The 17,703-nt window shown below is 37.4% G+C and overlaps 1 protein-coding gene across 1 annotated transcript in view; it reads left to right on the forward strand.

The window, feature by feature from the left end:
- Positions 1-13,634, forward strand: part of CACNB2 (calcium voltage-gated channel auxiliary subunit beta 2) — a 262,930-nt gene extending 249,296 nt beyond the window's left edge. Inside the window, exons 11-14 of the mRNA XM_067291766.1 lie at positions 4,133-4,284; positions 4,930-5,025; positions 6,391-6,576; positions 11,474-13,634. Of these exons, the coding sequence (XP_067147867.1) occupies positions 4,133-4,284; positions 4,930-5,025; positions 6,391-6,576; positions 11,474-11,965 (926 nt within the window). The 3' untranslated portion in view covers positions 11,966-13,634. The remainder of the gene's footprint in view (positions 1-4,132; positions 4,285-4,929; positions 5,026-6,390; positions 6,577-11,473) is intronic.
- Positions 13,635-17,703: the final 4,069 nt, after the last annotated feature.

Consider the following 17,703-nt stretch of genomic DNA (forward strand, 5'->3'; position numbering starts at 1 on the left):
AAAGTCATTTGTGCAAGATGTTGCCAGTCATCTTTGTAAGACAAACATACTGATACAGGTATGTTCTGTTAATACTACACATCTCTAACATCAGGAACTCTGTTTAAAAAAAACCAATGCTTTGTCCCTATGGCTCTTGTAATTCAAGTAGTAACTTAAAAATCAATTCTGATTAACAGAGTGCCGCTGATACCAAAGACAAGTAGAAGAGGTCACATAAAATAGGATGTCAAAGTCATACTGTTACTTTACTTTCAGTTGATGTGAACTTCTTGAGCATCCCTGCTGAAAATCAAAACCTTTTTGCTGTGTATAAGTAACATTTTGTGGTTTCTAATTTGGCCTTTTCAGCCCAGAATCTGAACAGTAGCATCATCATTTTGCTTCACATCTCCATCACAAAACTGCCTTCTCATCAGGGTCTTCCTAAAGTGTAGTGCTAACGTAGCCACTTGGCTGTAAAGTTGGGTGTCCCATTGACTGCTGGTTGCTGTGTGTGATTCCTGCCCAATTTTGAAGGAGGGTTGTGTTTCTCCACCCCCATAACAGAATGTTCTTTTACCATGGCATTGTAGAAGTGATCCCAAACTCTACCATAACTCATTTTGTAGAATTATTAGTGAATAGAAATAGATGCAATGTGGTGTTGCTCTGTCTTTGCCTTTGCTTTACTATTATAATGAACTGTTAAAGATTTTTGCTTGAAATTCACTTGGAAGGTCCAACTGGTTTAAAAAAAAGCTGTCTGCCCCCGTAATGGAACAAGCCATCTGGCATGTGCTGATGTCATTGCATTGAATTTTTGTTCATTGCAGGGTACAGTAGAGTTACTGGAATTAACAGATAGGAGTAAGTGTAAATGTGCAGTGGTTAAAGCTGACTGGGAGATCTGTGCTTCTCTTTTCTTAGAGTTGATCTCCTATTGCTTGGAATAAATAACTGAGTGCTCCTGTCATTTAAAATGTGTTCCCTTTCTGGTGACCAAAGAGGCAATATCACATAGACTGCCTTGCAAAATGTAAGGTTCACTTTAAAATTTTATAGCTTATTTCTGGTTTTGAGTGTTGTAGCTGAGCTGCCAGTGCTTCATGATGACTGTCATAGTAGCTCTGATTATATTTATGCCTCTCATTATGACTGGCAAATTATGGGAGTTAACCATTATATCCTCACTGCTATGGCTCTTCAGTACATCAGAAGAGACATTATTATAAATAAATGACATTCCTGGAGTTGGGAAGATTGCTGACCTATTACTGTGCTTCTTTGAAGATACCACACTGTCATTATTCTCAGTGTTTGGTTTCATCTCCCTATTTTAACTGCCAGTCACATTTGTGTTACTATCCCCACAGGATAATGAGGCTTCTTTGCTTACTTTGGTCAAAAGTCTGAGGGAAAATTGGTGTTGAATACCTAGTTGGGAAGAAATCTTTGCAGATACAGAATTTGCTTTTTGAGAGATGACCATAAAGAAAGATGCAAGAATAAAGCTGTAGCAGGAGATAACATAAAGCCTTTGCCATCTAAAAAGAGATGATATTATTATTTAATTGTAACAGTCTTCTGTGTAGTGAAAAGTTAGAATACAGGGAAGATTTCAAGGAAAATGCAGGCTTTTCCAGAAGCTGAAGAAATATTCTAAGGGATGGGAGATTGGGACCTCTGTGATAGTCTCTGTAGCATTTTTTTCAACCATCCTTGATTTGAGGGGTAGAGGCATAACATACTTGTTCATCAACTGGACAGTGTTGACCTTTGAACTTTTCTCCTATCTTTTATCATGTTTTTGGATACCAGACTTGTTGAGAAAAATAAATGAAATGCTCTTTAACTGGTGGAAAAGATATCCTGTCTCCATCTCTGGACTCAGGTGGAAACCACTGGTTCACAGGACCATAATTACCCGCAATTATTGTCCCAGGTATATTTAACAACAGGAGATGCTGAGGTATACTCTGCCCTAGAAAAGATTTGTTTCAAAAAGTATAGCAGGAAATCTACTTTACATAGAGGTATCCTGTACTGGTAGAAAAGTGCTTCTAACAGTACAGGAGATACTGCTTCGATACGCTGGCACAAGAATGGGTTTGCTGGTAAAATTTGGCTTCAACAAGGGTTTTTTTTGTCATCTGGAATGGTCTTAAAATTATACTTTAGTTGATATTGTTGTATTGACTGAAGGGTTGAGTCTGCAAACTCATTATCACAATGTAATGGCAAATTATCTCTGATCTGTTTATTCTAGTGTCCATTTGGGCTTAAATTAGGGATAGACTAGAGTATCTCCTAGCTAAATCACTGAGACTATGGTATTCAATAATTCCAATCAGTATCTGTATGCAGAGAAGGTGCAGAAAATATAATTTTGAATGTGCCAAGAACCATCAGAAGCCCTGTCTTCAAAAATGTGGTCCTAATTCAGACAGCAGCTGGGCCACAGTTCTTTTATCAACAAGCAGAAAAGCAGGGAATGACGTTTTCCATACCAGAAAGCTGTGCAAATCTCAGCTTGTTCTCTGCTCTCAGAGACTGATTGCCATGTACTCAGCTAAAATTGGGGATAACTACAAATGGACTGAGCTGTTCTCTAATAGATCTGAAATGGTGTCAACCTCCTCCAATACAGAACATCATATAGACATTTTTCTGATGATCATTTAAAGATATTACTTCATTTATAGCATGGTCTGAGTATTCACCTATTGACTTGGACCAAAAGACTTTAAGCTAAGCGGAGACCAGCTTGAGTGCTGTGCTTAGTTTCTCTCTAGGATATTTTGCAACCTTATCATATGTCCTAGTTTGTTCAGTTGCTGTTCTAAGATAACATAGATCAATCTCTTAACATCTCTTGAAAGGGACACCGATCTTTAAAGAGCCATCCACTGTAGAAAACTCTGTCTCTCTAGCCAGATCGGGTAGGCTGTATTTTCCAGCAAACATAATGCTTGTGCCAGCGCAAGAGATGAAACAAAAAACTGATAGTGTAATTCCAAGCAAATCTAATAATTAAGTCTTTGGTACATCCTGTGTACATTTAAATATCTGTGAATATGTTTTCTTCTAATGTTTGCTTTGGACTGACTGGGTATCTAGTCTGGTCTTTGCTCGTGGAGGGTGCACAAAGCTAAAAGGGAAGCCTATATAAATTACAATTTCATCTGAGATTGCAACTTTCTTTGTAGGCTTGTACAAATCACCCAGCTTCTGTAGTTTCTTTGTGACGTAGGGCTGTAGCCAGATTTGAGCAGGAAAAGGCCATTCAATTTCAAGGATGATTTCACTATTTTAAAATTTTGTTTTGTTTCAATTGGGAGAGAATACAGTTTCTACATCACTTGTGAAAGCAATCACAGTACATCTGCCTTGGAGAGGTTTGCTCCAGAAACCTTGTATTCCCATCAGGCAGGTTGCTGAGGAGCTGAGAGTATGAGTAATCAGAAGGCAAGAAGATCTTCTCTGGGAAAATCACCTTTCTAGAACTCCAGGAGCTGTGAGGAGGATACCATAGTATTGTTTAAATTATTGTTTTATTTGTTTTTAGAAGGGTTTCGCACATACTAATCAAATATTCTAATATGATACCATGTTGAGGCCAGTGTAGGAAGGAAAGCCTGTTTTCCAGAGCTTGGTTAATTCAAGTTGAAGCAAATGGAAAAACAGGATCTTCTACTAACGTATGTACTTCAGTATATCTTAATGTCCATCTCAGACACTCTGGTTTAAGTATTTTGATTATTAAGTAGAATTAAACTCTGAGTTCAAATTACTTACTTGTAGGGAGTTAATAGATTGGCAGGCATACTGTTTACCCCTTTTTTTCCTGCACACATGGATTGGGGTCATATGAGAAGGTGTTAACAATATTTCTGTGTGCTGGAATTACGCAAAGATGTGGAGGTGAGAGAGGTAGGGGGGGTACCACTGTCGGAGAACACACGGTGTGGGCGCAGTGTTGCTGCTGACGAGGCGTCCTTCACTGGGGGCCAGCAATGGGAATGCTTAGCGCCACGGCCAGTCTCTTCAGCTGTCTGCAGGGTGACACACCAAGCTACCACAGTTGCTACATTTGTTAACATGAATGGCTTTTTAATGTTTTCATAACTGTAATTTTCTACTTAATCTGCAGCTGAAGTTCAAAGTGAAATTGAGCGGATTTTTGAACTAGCAAGGACACTGCAGTTGGTAGTACTTGATGCTGATACCATTAATCATCCAGCTCAACTAAGCAAAACCTCTTTGGCTCCCATTATAGTATATGTAAAGATTTCTTCTCCTAAGGTAAATATTTTACTCATATTTGTGCTGTTCCAGTTGACGCTTTTTTTTTTTTTTTTTAATCTGGATCTTAAATACAGATGATCATGTGTTCTCATTAGGTAAAATGAAATCTCAAAGAGTTATATTTTATTCTTACTTCCTTTTGGGTGGTGAAATATTATTATTATTCAAAAAGTAACATCTGTGGGATTACCAAAACCCATTTTGGAATAGGTGTAGCTCAAATGGTTGTTTTAATTGGGATTGCACTGTGTGTTCTTCTGCTCTTTAGCATTAATCATGTAAATAATACTAACAGTTTGTTAAGTGTTCTGTAGAAGACTCCTTAGGTTTTTACCATCCAAGCAAACAATACAGAAATGAAAGAAGGGCATTCACATAATGAATATCAAAATGACCAGTAAACTTTAACTTTCCATGGTTAGCTTTGTAATTTGGATGCTAAACATCCAAAACCCTGTTGTTTTGTTCAGTAACAAAGCAACAGTTTTAAGTGGTTATAGAGGTACATTGAGACTGATCCAGCTCACAATCCACTGACTGTGAAATCTTGTTGAACTGACTGAGAGAATGATCAAACCTGTTACTTCACTTCTTTCTGTCTGCCTTCTTTTTTCACTTTTATTAATGTCTTATTTTCCACAGGTTTTACAGAGGTTAATAAAATCTCGAGGGAAATCTCAGGCCAAACACCTTAATGTTCAGATGGTGGCAGCCGATAAACTGGCACAGTGTCCTCCGGTGAGTTACTGTTAATTTATGTCTTGTTCAGTTGAAAACTGCTGATTCCTCTTTAAAGCTGCTGATCCTTCCTTTCTTGTCAAGAGGTTAATTATGTAATTTTTAGGAATGTTTGCCCCCTTCTGGCCATATTTTACTATTGCTTTTTTGCAAAATGCCTCCTGAGGTCTCTGGCTTGTGAACAAAGGGTACAGGTAAAAAGCATTCCTTTTGAGAAGCACAATAATTAGTATGCATACTTGAATATGCTCGTTGCTTGAACAAACTGAGAATTTGTTTTACTTGATAATTCTTTATAAGTTATTGGTCTAAAAATGAACCGTTTTAGTGACTGTGCTTTATCTTGAAGTCTAGGGTAAGGCAGGTGGGTTTAGTAGTTCCTCTTGGGCATATGTCATCACAGCTGATCACTCTTGGCACTTCCAGTCACAATTTTGGCAAAGAGCTGTGGGATACTGTGTAATTGAGCTGCAGTGTAGTTCTTCTGTTGATGTGCAGTTATGCAAATTCTCTCAACTTCCACCTATTAAGTGGAGCCGATGAGGCCATACTTGTATATAGAACACAGCAAGGATTATCCATTACCTGCATAACAAACTGTCAAGAGTAAGGTAAGAGCCCGGAAGATAAAGGTTCAATCCAGTTCCAGAAGTGGTAATTGGCCGTAATTAGGAAGCTGAATGAGGGGGATATTTTCATCACTTAGGTTTAGACATCTCAGTTAAGAGACTAGCCTCCTCAGCTGCCTGGGAAGTCAGTGAAGAATGCTAGCAACCTGCTTAGGTTCTCCAAACTGCCTTCAGGAGGTCTGCCTCTCTGACCAGCTGGGGAACGACGTAAACTGTCCTACTAACTTTAGATGCCTAAAGTTGGATGGTGTGACTAATCTCTTAGCTAATATTTGTACAATGTTTGGAAACTCAATGTTCTGTATTGGTCAAGTCTAGTATTGTTATTAGTTATTTGTCTTAGTTTGTCTTAGTTTTGTATTACTTATTCTAGGTGTGGGGATCCAGCCCCTTTTCTTGTTCCATTTTGTTCCAAAAGATAAAAAGCTTTAATATTTAAGCTCTTTTTGAATACTGAGTTTTAAGATTTGTTCAGACTGCCTCTTCCTGTCTTCACTGACTGTTTATGTGTTACCAAGTGGAAGTCAGGAGGACTTCCTTTGGCAAGTTTAACATTAGCACTAGTTATTACTGCTGCCTTTTGTGTTGCTTGCATTCAAAAAAAAAAAGTAAAAATGTCTAAACACAAGTATTATAAATGTAGTTCATTTTGGTGAATAGAAAGCGTGGTCATCAATGTCTATAGCTGATGTCCCTTGACCTGTGGTTATTCTCACTAAAACCTTTCCTTTATCAGGAAATGTTCGATGTAATTCTTGATGAGAACCAGCTTGAAGATGCTTGTGAGCACCTTGCTGACTATCTGGAAGCCTACTGGAAGGCCACACATCCACCTAGCAGTAATCCTCCTAACCAGCTTCTCACTCGCACACTTGCAACAGCCACTCTTCCTATTAGCCCAGGTTCAAATATTAATTTACAGGTACTGTTTTTATGCCATCTCTTCTTTTCTTTTATCAGCTTCTCCTTCCAAAGTAAAGTGGTAGTCTGATACTAGAACATGCTGAATATGTCTTGCTGTTGTTGTTAGAGTAGGAGCAGAGCTTTTTCAATAGACATTTGCCCATTTTTAGTATAAATTGCAGAAGATGGGCACATTATTGCATTATTCACAGTAGCATGTGTTTGCATATTGACTGGTGGGACTGTTTTGATCCCAAAAGCTAAGCAAGCTTGACTGAAAACATATGGTGATGTGAAGTGGAATACAGATTTCATTGTGCCCAGGACACCACTGTGCCAGTAATATGTGTACCGGCTGCAAGCATTTTTATACCTCACCATATATAATCCAATCAGAGGAATAAAACTGGGCTAATACTACGCACGTTACTGCCCCTGGTAACTTTCTGGCTGATAGGCACACTGTCACTAACAGGCAAATCCCAGCCCCAGAGGCCCTGCATGACAAATTGGGTTATGTACAGAGCAGATCCACAAAGGTTGGAGGGAATCTGTTCTTATCTTCCCATAAGCTATAGAGTTCAAGAGTTTGCACATGACTGACCGTGTTACTGATGTCTCACGGTCAAAGTGGCCCTTCTAGAGTTTTCTTTCTTCCTTTATTCGTTGGCCATTGCTGTGAAAAGTACACACTTCCTTCAAGCTACACTCTTACAAACAGGAGTCCCACTGCGTATTGCGCAGCAAGACCTTGAGAAGCAGTGTGTTCTAAATAGTGCAGGTCTGCCTAGAGAACTGGGAAGAATAGGTTTTATTTCCAACTTTGCACAGACCTGCCTGTTGACTTTGGGCATATTGTGTCCCCTTTTCTCTCTTTCAGCTTTTGCTTTGTGCAATTGTATTAAGGTTTTCAGCATAAGGAGAGCCTCTCCTTTGTATATGCATTGCATGGCATAATCTGAGGACTTTAAAGTTGCTACTTTATTATAGATAATTAGTGACACCTTGAGACCTATGAGACTACTGTGGGGCTAATACATCTGTCCTAGCTCAAGTAGTGGCTTATGATGGCTGAATTTCCACCTAAGTTACATGTATGTACCTAAGTTACATATATGTATCGGTTAGAATACATCACTTTGGCTAAGAAAAATGTCTCCTTTTAGAAAATTAAAGAAAAATATCTCTGCACCTGAATTTAAATGTTGAAAAATTGCATTTGTATGGTTTTGCAAAACAATGTTTTGTGCCAAACAATTTATTTCCCATCACTAGACCACAAACTTGACAGATCCTTTTATTAACAAGAAAAATCACTTCAGCCAGCTTACAGGGTATCTCTTTCTCTCACTTCCAAAAGCAGTTGCAGGAAAAGAGACTGTAAGCTGTAGCTCATTTCTGCCTTTTTTCTGTCCCCAGAGCTGAAACACCCTGAAAAAATTGTGAGCTGGAAGAATTTCTGAGTATGAAATTCAGTATTGTTGTGTGCAGATTTGCTAGATAAACTTTCTTGGCTTTGTAGACATGTTTATTATTTTCATCAAGTTTTTTTATGACTTTTGGGTGTGGATTTATAGTTCACTTACTCATATTAGTGTGTACTGATTATTAACCACATTCTCTGCAGGAACCATACAAAGTTTTAATAACACCTTTCTGAATGTTGTGATATCTCCTTACAAATTCACAAGTTTTTATTTTAAGGACTAAAAATAAGAGTGTATTTGCACTTTCACAGTTTGCTTGTAGGTCTGTTAATTCAACAGTGCAGAGCATTGGTGGTCCCTTATGAAATGCTGAACTGCTGTGTTCCTTTTGTTTCATTTTTCTATGATACATTTTCATCTGTCTCTCAAATCTGCGACCTGTGAAGGTCTTGGAATAGAGTGGGCTTATTTTCTAATCACAGTAGCTGAGCCCATTCTCTTGATAGTGTGAGACCCTCTATTAGGAGGAATTCCTCTACTAGGAATTGCTCTACCAGGAGTTTAAACTTTGTGTCTGTGCCATCTTTGTGGGCTGGCCTAGAGAGAAAATCCTTGCCCCCAGCCATTTGGTCTGGATTGGCCATATCCACACTGCAAAGCACTTGACTTGTTCTTCTCTGGGTCCAGTGTGGCACCCTTTGCCTTTGGACATCATCTGGTTTTGTGTTTTTCCAGTCCAAAGTATACATGGTAATGAGAGATTTGTGTTGCTGCTTGCCAGAGTGGTATGTTTATAGCATGACACTGATGGCGTGCATTGCATGGCACGAGGTGTTTGAAGGTGTAAGGTCTCCTGGGATTGTTTGAGCCATAGGTGGTGAAGCCCATACCCCTCCTGTCTGTCTGATGGGGAGCTTGGGGCAAACTGTCCTGACAACTCTTCCCAGATTTCCTCTTGTAGGGAAATTGTTGGCTAAATCCAAAAATGAGACTGGGAGCAAATTCACACACATACGGTGTAGGTGATTAGGGTACCACTGGAGGGAAAGAGGGAGCAAGCCAAATTGGCTGTGTGGACACAGCTTTTTCTCTCTTCTGTTTTAACGCTGTTTAAACTTCTTCCCAAGAACCACTACTTCTATGAAATTACAACCTGAACAACTTCCTCCATTTTAGATAGAAATCTTATGAGACTGAGCCATAAAATTTCTGCACTGTAGCATCTAATGCAATTCAGAGCCCAAATTTGGTTATGAGCTACAAACCCAAGTCTTAATCCAGATTCAAGCATTACCTTTTCAGTGTCCCTGTAATATTTAGGGAAACTTACTGCTGGTGAATTTGCCCATAAATCCTCAAATATTCTGAAATTGCAGGGTAATAAGGTTATTGGTTTTAAATCAATTGATTGTGTCCTACTCCTCCACACATAGTCATCACAGCAGAGAAAATGCATCTGAGTTTGTAAAATAACATTCTGTTCAAATCAGGTACAAATTTTGCATTTTTTCTCAAACCACAGCAATGACAGGTTTTATTAGTCACGATTATATATAGGTATATAGATCACATGAGAATTAAAGGATTTCATGAGTGCACCCAGTTTATGTGCCTTAAAAACAATCATGGTTACAAAGTAATAAAAATGTGTTTATACATCCAAAGCAGGTGTTGATTTAGACTCTTTTACTTTTCACTTGATCCCATTTATAATTCTCCTCCAAAGAGTCATTTCTGTTCACCCTGAACACATCTATTCATGTTTACAGTTTCTACATTTCTTCTGCAGCAAACCAGAATCTTCTCAATAATCATAAAAACAGGAATAAAAAAAGTCTACTCTGCCATTTCTGATATCTTGTTCTCATATACACCATTTGTTTCAAATTGGGGGCATATGTGGCAACCCAGCAACTTGCTGGAAAATTTAACAGTGGAAAATATTGTCTTAGAAAATGCTGATTTGTCAAATAGAACTGTTTTATTGAAATATGTGGGCTTTGATAAATTTCTGATAAAATACAGTCCAGTTCCTGTACAATTTCACGTCATCTGACTTGATGGGTTGCTAGGAAACGCAGCTGCCAGGATTTGCGGCTGAGGAACATAGTCCACTCTACAGCCTGCCTCCGAGGGGAAGATTTGGTGCTTTCTGTAGGATTTCTTTTCAATTAAAACAAACCTGGGGCTCTTAGCTCTGCCATTCTTCTAAATCTATATAGTTCCCCGTTGTTTCATCCACCTTTGTGCTACGGATGAACCCAAAGGCCAGGAGGTTCAGCTCCGAAACTCAGTTTTGTTTCCACGTCAAAGACACAGAGAAAATACCTCCCTGAGCTACCCTGGAGGCAAGCCTCATTTTCAGACAGCTCTGAACATAGAAGGGCAAACTTTACTCTGACTTCGGTAAATTCAGTGCAGTCTCACAAATAAATGTTTGTGTAACTCTGTTAAAGTCTACTTTGTTTAATTTTGTGCCAGTAGATATGATTTTTTTGTTCAAGTTCTTAACCTAATATGAGAAGGATAATTCAATTTGACCATAAACTATTTCCTAAAATTTTGAAATTGAGACTGAAAAATCTTTGGCTGTGGTTTGGGGAGAAAAGCAGGTTAACCCAATTGAACCCCAAAATGAATTAAATAATGCCACTTGTTCATTTTGCAGTGATTTCAAAGCATTATGCTGATGAAGAGTAGGTTTGATATTACCTGGTAATTTTTATTTCAATCTCTTAATAATAGCAGTTTGATAGGAAATTCTTCAGGTGATAACATCACTGTCCTTCTGCTTTCCTTAGCAATGATCAGTATTCTTGAGTGCTTAAATTATGAGGTTTAATTTTTCATTACCATGAGGAAAATGAATTATTACTGGGAAAAACAGAGGGGCAGTGATACTATTAGTATCCTAATACAAACATTCTTAGTATCAGACTCAAGTGTATTTTATTTCTTAAAAAAAAAGCTACTATAAAAAAGCCAAGGTTTTGTACCTTGGGTTCTCTGCCCAAATCCATCTTCTCAGCCTGCATGTGCACTCCTTTAAAATCACTCTCCCATAGTGCCTGTTTTCAAACAGGTTTCTATAAAACTCTGAGCTGTTATCTGCCCTCTCCTGGTATGATGTATCCTCTTTAATTTTTCTGCCATTTGTTCTGCTTCCGCATGTTCCCTTTTTGTCTGGAGTTTGGCAGGCAATTATTGCTAATTGGAGTATGCAGAAACATCACAGGCGTTAAGAAAATGTCACAGAATAACCTGAGTGCTACCCTCCATTTTGATTAGAATGAAAGGGTTGGTTTGTATTATAATACTTAATTTATAGTAAAAGTTGAATTCTAATATTTTCTAGATTAGATTCCAAGTGGACTGTTGTGTACTTAAATTTTATTGCTTTCAGAATGCTTTCTAGTTTAATTTGATATTGGAGAAAGTTTTTAAATATGCAGTTCATGTATGTGAACTTACTGCTGGTTGTGATACCAGGGATCTCAAGGAGACCAGAGGAATGACCATTCAGTCCCTGAACGCAGCAGTTCACAAATTGAAGAGGAAGCACGGGTTGAACCCATCAAGAAATCCCAGCATCGCTCTTCCTCATCCCAACACCATAACCATCGCAGTGGTGTTAGCCGAGGCCTTTCTAGGCAAGAAACTTTTGACTCAGAAACACAAGACAGCAGAGATTCGGCTTACATAGAGCCAAAGGAGGACTACTCACATGAGCATGGTGACCACTATGATTCTCACAGGGATCACAATCATAGAGACGAGTCCCATGGGAGCAGTGATCACAGACATAGAGAATCAAGGCATCGCTCAAAGGAAAGAGACCGCGAGCAGGACCACAATGAATGCAACAAACAACGTAGTCGTCATAAATCAAGGGACCAATATTGTGACAAGGATGGGGAAGTGATATCTAAAAAACGTAACGACACCGGAGAATGGAACAGGGATGTTTACATCCGTCAGTAACTTTTGCCTCTGGCAGTCTTGTGTTTCTTTGAAGTCTTGTAACAATGCCCCTTGAAAATATCTTTGGGTTTTTCATTGCAGAACATATGGTATCCTTCTGTATGCTGATTTGTATTGCTGTTGCTTGCATAGCAATAGCATGAAATAGAATATTCATATACTTATTTTTTTGGTTAGTGCTATATGAATTAGCATAGTACAACTGCAGAGTTCCTGATGTTGTACTATACCTTTTTTCAAGCTGTTTTTGGTAGCTGCCACTTGAACAATATCTGTTGCCATCAAGGTGTTAGTGTTTTTAAAAAAGGTACCTTTGATGTTTAATAACTTCCCGTGTATTCAGCAAGCCAGAATCAGCACATAAAAACCTAAAACTTTTGTCTGCTCTGATTTTTAATTTGTATGCACTCAATTTGCATATTAATTTAAGAGCCACTCTCTGTTGCTTGTACCTCTAGTGGACTCCATTTAAGGACAGAATTCAGTCTTGCCTTACACACAGGGGATCATAAAGTCAGAATCTATTTTCTATGTACTGGTACTGTGTACTGTATATACAGTTTATAAATGTTATTTCTGCAGACACCTTCTTACTATATAAGTTTGATCACACTGTTTTAGAGTCCTAATGCCAAGTCAGCAGATTTGCTTTTGAATTACTGGCAACTGGAACTAGCCTCATTTAGGGAATCTGTAACAGTGTTCAATCTAAATACTTTTCTTCTGTAGCAGAAAGCTTATACTTACTGTAAATATGAATGAATGCTTGAGATAAAGGGTCTAATTCTTATACCTAATACTGTCCTTGCAAACCCAATTTTGCATTTTAAATTTATGATAAAGAAAACTATCTTACCAATATAAATTATTATTCTCTGTACAGGTCACACAATTGCAATGGACACAAGTTAATTTTTGTTCTGTTGGCAGAATAATAGAGCACACACAGCAGAGGTGTGTATGTGAGCAGGTGGGTGGTGGATGGGTGTGCGTGTGCACATCAGGCAGCAGAGTGTGAGAATCTACTGAAGAAAACAAAGGTTACTCAAAAGCCCAGGAAGTCTGTTTCTTCATTCTGTCCATTAATTTTAAAATCCAAATTGCAGTCAGGGAACATGGGGGAGTTTACTGACCCAGGTAATTGAGAAAGCATAAATCTGCTGGCTCTTTGTTGAGACTCCAGGAGAGTAAAAACACAGGCAAATGTTACTGTGAGTGTTTCACTGGAAATGTAAAATCTTTGTGTTTTAGAGTATCTGTTTTAGTAAGAAAAGTTTACACAGCTTGTGGAGAGTTATTTTGTTGGAAAATAAATTTTTGTAGCTTCTCCACTTTTTTCTGCACTTGCCAATTCCTCTGCATTCCCACTTTGCAGCCAGCTCACTGCTTTTCCTTCACCTAAACTGTTGTGCTGCCAGTAAGAGCTTAGAAAAATGACTGTGACAAAATACTCTGTTACGAGCTTACTAGAGAGAATGCATTTAAATCAGAGAGAGTGAAAACAATTTGTTTTGCATTGAACACCTGTTGCACTGGTAAGTGGGGGAAAATTCATTATTATTTTTGGCTGCAGGTTCCATACCCTTGCCTAGTGTAAAGGCCGTTCTGCATCACATATAATCTTTGTAGTAATTGTATGAATGAAATACTTTTTGTATTTCACTGTAAATAGCACATTATATAAAGATTGTAGTCAGATAATACTTCATTTAGCTGGAAGTTTTTATTATTTATTATTTTAATTCTGGGAATATCAGCATTGCCTGATTTTTGAATATCATTTTAGTGAAATGGATAAGATATATGGGATGTGCTCGTTTTCTCCAATCTTCTAGTCCAACATCCAGACAACACAGTTTGACTCCCTTAAAGATATTTTGTCTGCCCTGTCCCTCTCCCTGATGTTTTACATGCATAATTTTACAAGAGCTCGAGGGTGAAATTCGGCTGTCAGATATCTGGACATGACTCCCAGTGCTGCTGTCCCTTGTGGTAATTCAAGGGTACTCTTTGACTCTGAGCATGAACTCTGGGGAACAAGAGAAAAAGGGTATTTTTCTAGAAATAAAATTCTCAGCATTTCTCTAAACATCCCTGAATGACTTTGTAGGAAAAGGAAGCATAGGTAAGTAGACCTGCTGTATAACTAAATGGATATATGTGACTATATAAACAGTGGCTTTTGATCTAAGGAGATTTTCAGTATATCATCAGTGGAAATGACATTGAAAGATTTTTTGGTGTTTGAATCATATCAGATCAAATTTAAATGCAAAGAGAATTTATACTGTCTTGTTATGTAGAGCCTGGCTTTAGCTATTTTACCAGCTTCAGTAAATTCTGTTGCTCCCTTCAGCTGTTACTGGAGGGCTATGTCCTCCAAGAAGTGATCTGTGGATTCCACTTCAGTACCCTAAATTTTTTTATTTGTTTTTCACTCTTGCTCCAAGAAGTGTTCATTTTCCACCTTTCTTAAAGTATTTCTTAAAGAATGTTTGGCAGAGTTTCAAAGCACTGAGTAATTATATGTGAAAACCATGGAGTAAGTACCCATATAGAGACAAATAAGTGAGAAAATAAAGAGCATACTCCAAGCCCTGATATTTAAGTATTACCTATATATTGGTTTATGGAATATAAATATCTTATCAAAAAGAAGGGCATATCCCCATCCAACTCAATGAGAGAATCATTTTTTGTATAGTGCAACTAACTATGTATAGGCAACCTACTAATACTTACATTTCTTAGGCTGACACTCTCAGTAGGTTTTTATTAGCCTTGCTAAGATATTTTCCTTCAGTTATTGTTTCAAGAGTGACAAATCAGTTGTAATGTGAGCTTGTACTACACACTTTGCACAATACCACCTGCCTGCTGAGCACTACTTTGAAAAGCACTTTAAGAGTTTTCAACAAGAAGCTTTAAAAATAGTCCAGCTGGAGGACATATCAAAGGTTATTGTGATGAAATGGCTTTGCAAAGTTTTGCCAATGGAAATTTTAACATTATTGTTTGCATAGGATACCAGTGGATTCATATTTCTATATCTGGTTTCAAGAGCTTTGAATCTGAGAAATGCTAGAGGTCCCAGTTAGCCTAGTTAGCTCTTACATATGTGTGGTACAAAACAACCTGTAACATTTCTATTAAAATAAGCTAAAAAAATAAATGAGAAAGAAGGGAAGATGATAAGACCTACGTATCACTTAACTGTTTTATCAGCTCTCACTGTATTTTTCCTAAGGATTTCAGCATATGAAAGGCATAGGATACAATTTAACATTTATGTATATGTTATATATTAACTTTTTGTTTTGTATGTCTCTTCAAATGAATACACATCAGTACTGTTCAACAGCTCTACAGTATCAGTTTAGTGTTACGTAGACACCATGGAAGAAAGACTTCTTGAGGATTTGGAAGGAGGGGAGAGTAACAGTCTCCAGACCTGTTAAGGGACAGGGTAGCAAGGAAGAATAAACAGAGGTTTGTGCAGAAAGTTAGCATCAGTAAGACTTGAGAGTTAAAAAGAAACTGCTTTGAAATCAATTAATAAATTTTCTCTAATCACTACAAATTTAAAAACTATTGAAAAAAATAAAAAGAATCTCTTTCTTCTGGAATACTCATGAATTCACATTCTGTGTCTGGCATCCAGAGTTCAGAATTTGAGAGGCATCTTGTGCAATTTATGCTTCTCAAGATGTAAAATATAAATAGGTAGTTTCTCCTATGGATTTGGCCCTAATTAATGAAGATGATTTTAAAGCTACAATCAGTTTGAGTTAGAATGGAGTATCTGTTTTCACAGAAACCCATAAAACGATGTGTGTGAAATTCTTCACTTACTTACAGCCCTTATTATAAATGGGGGGGGGTAAGGAAATGAAATCCCAGTTGTCAAACCTTGAATCAAAGTACAGAGCTCATTTTCCTTCTCCTTGCATATCTTGTCGCTCATCCAGCAGACCCTTTGCATCCTATACATGCAGTTTCTGCCCAATTCTAATACTCTGCCCCCTTAATACTTACTATGTCTTATGACTTTGCTAGTAATTACCATTTTCAAGCTCCATTGGTTTGTAAAGTCAGAATCAATTCCTGTGACAACTGCAGAGGTTTTGAAATGGTCTTACCCATAGTTGCCCCTTAGTTGTCTCTACCCACTGTCAGTCCCTTAGCTGGTTTGCAATGAGTGGTCTGATTGCTTTCAATCCGTGTCAGTGCAAAGGAAAAAGGTTAGCGTAAACCACCTCCTGTGGTAGTTACGAAAGCCTCTTCAAGATTTATTTTGGTTTCTGGTTACATTTGACTTCTGATTCCTTTAACATATCGGGCAGAACGTTACTTCCCAAATGCTCATTCTCCTAATCCCCTGGGATGTTTTGGTTTGGTTTGTTTTTTTACAGTCTTGACTTTAATTCCATTCCCTTCGTGAAAATAAAGCACACCATTGCAAAAAATTTTAGCATACAGTCTACGGGGGGGGGGGGCAGAGAAATTCTTTTTGAGAGTGTAAAGTGACATTTTGGGTACACATTTTGTCATATTTATTACTTTATTACAGATATTTCACCAACATTTTAGTTTTATCATCTGTAAAATATGTGGATGCTATTGCCTTGTGAATATTTTCTGTCAAATGTTGTTCAGTCAAACTTGTTGTTCAGCAAATTCCAATTGTGTCTATAATTCACTTCCCCATTTTTATATAAGAAACTATGCTACATATAAGCTTACAGTAGTTTTATAGACAGTTTCTTTTTATAGCATAACACCCTAGAGATGTGGTCCTACACAGTCAAGAAAAAAAAAAGTGTTACATCAGATACAGAGATTAATCTGCTACTTCCAGCTCATCTGTGTTCTTTTTTCTTTTTTTACTCTTAACACTTTTATCTATCCTGCATATCTACTCTACAACAAATTCTAGTGGCATATAACTGGATTTGCTCATAAATTATTTGGTAGTTTCTAGAATAACTTTTTTAAACTATGTCTGTGGTACTTTCAACTAAAATGAACTATATGTTGAATATTTAGTCACAATGAAGCAGAAAAAGACACTTCTTTAAAATATAGGGTGTCTATATATATAGGTACCCCGAAGTCATTTCTTGTTGATCACCATCACTAGCCTGATTACTTATTAGTAAGTATTTCTTTTTCCTTTATGAGCTTATGAAATGCTACAGTCTAAAAACTGTGGTGGACTCCATGACCCTTAAACAGAAGGAAGCTGTTACTATAATTTCATGCTATACTAGGCTGCCTATTTTAATATCTTTATATTCACCAAGATAAATATTTAGATCTGGCACTATTACTAATCACTAACTATTTCTGCAAACAGAGAAAACTATTCTTCAGATTCTTTTTTTTTTAAAGACAGGCTCTGATTATATGCCTAACCCCTCTGGTTTTTTTTTTTTAGGGTTAATCTTTCATTAAAATGACAATACCTTTTTAAATTCAATATATAAATATCTCATATGGTATATATATTTCAATTGTGCTTCAGCCACACTGAAGCATTATGATGCAGTCTGTAAAGCATTCTTATCAGGAAAGAAACCCTACTATGTATTAAAAACACACACACACACTCCATACATCAAAGTGGTGAAAATGAAGAAATATTAAAATATCTGCACTTTAACTTAAAGTCACAGTAAGATTGGAAAAGAGGAAAAGAAAAGAAAAACAATAAATAAAGGAGGGCATCCTTCCAACTT

This window comes from Apteryx mantelli, chromosome 2, assembly GCF_036417845.1.
Source record: "Apteryx mantelli isolate bAptMan1 chromosome 2, bAptMan1.hap1, whole genome shotgun sequence".
In the NCBI taxonomy this organism is placed as follows: domain Eukaryota; kingdom Metazoa; phylum Chordata; class Aves; order Apterygiformes; family Apterygidae; genus Apteryx; species Apteryx mantelli.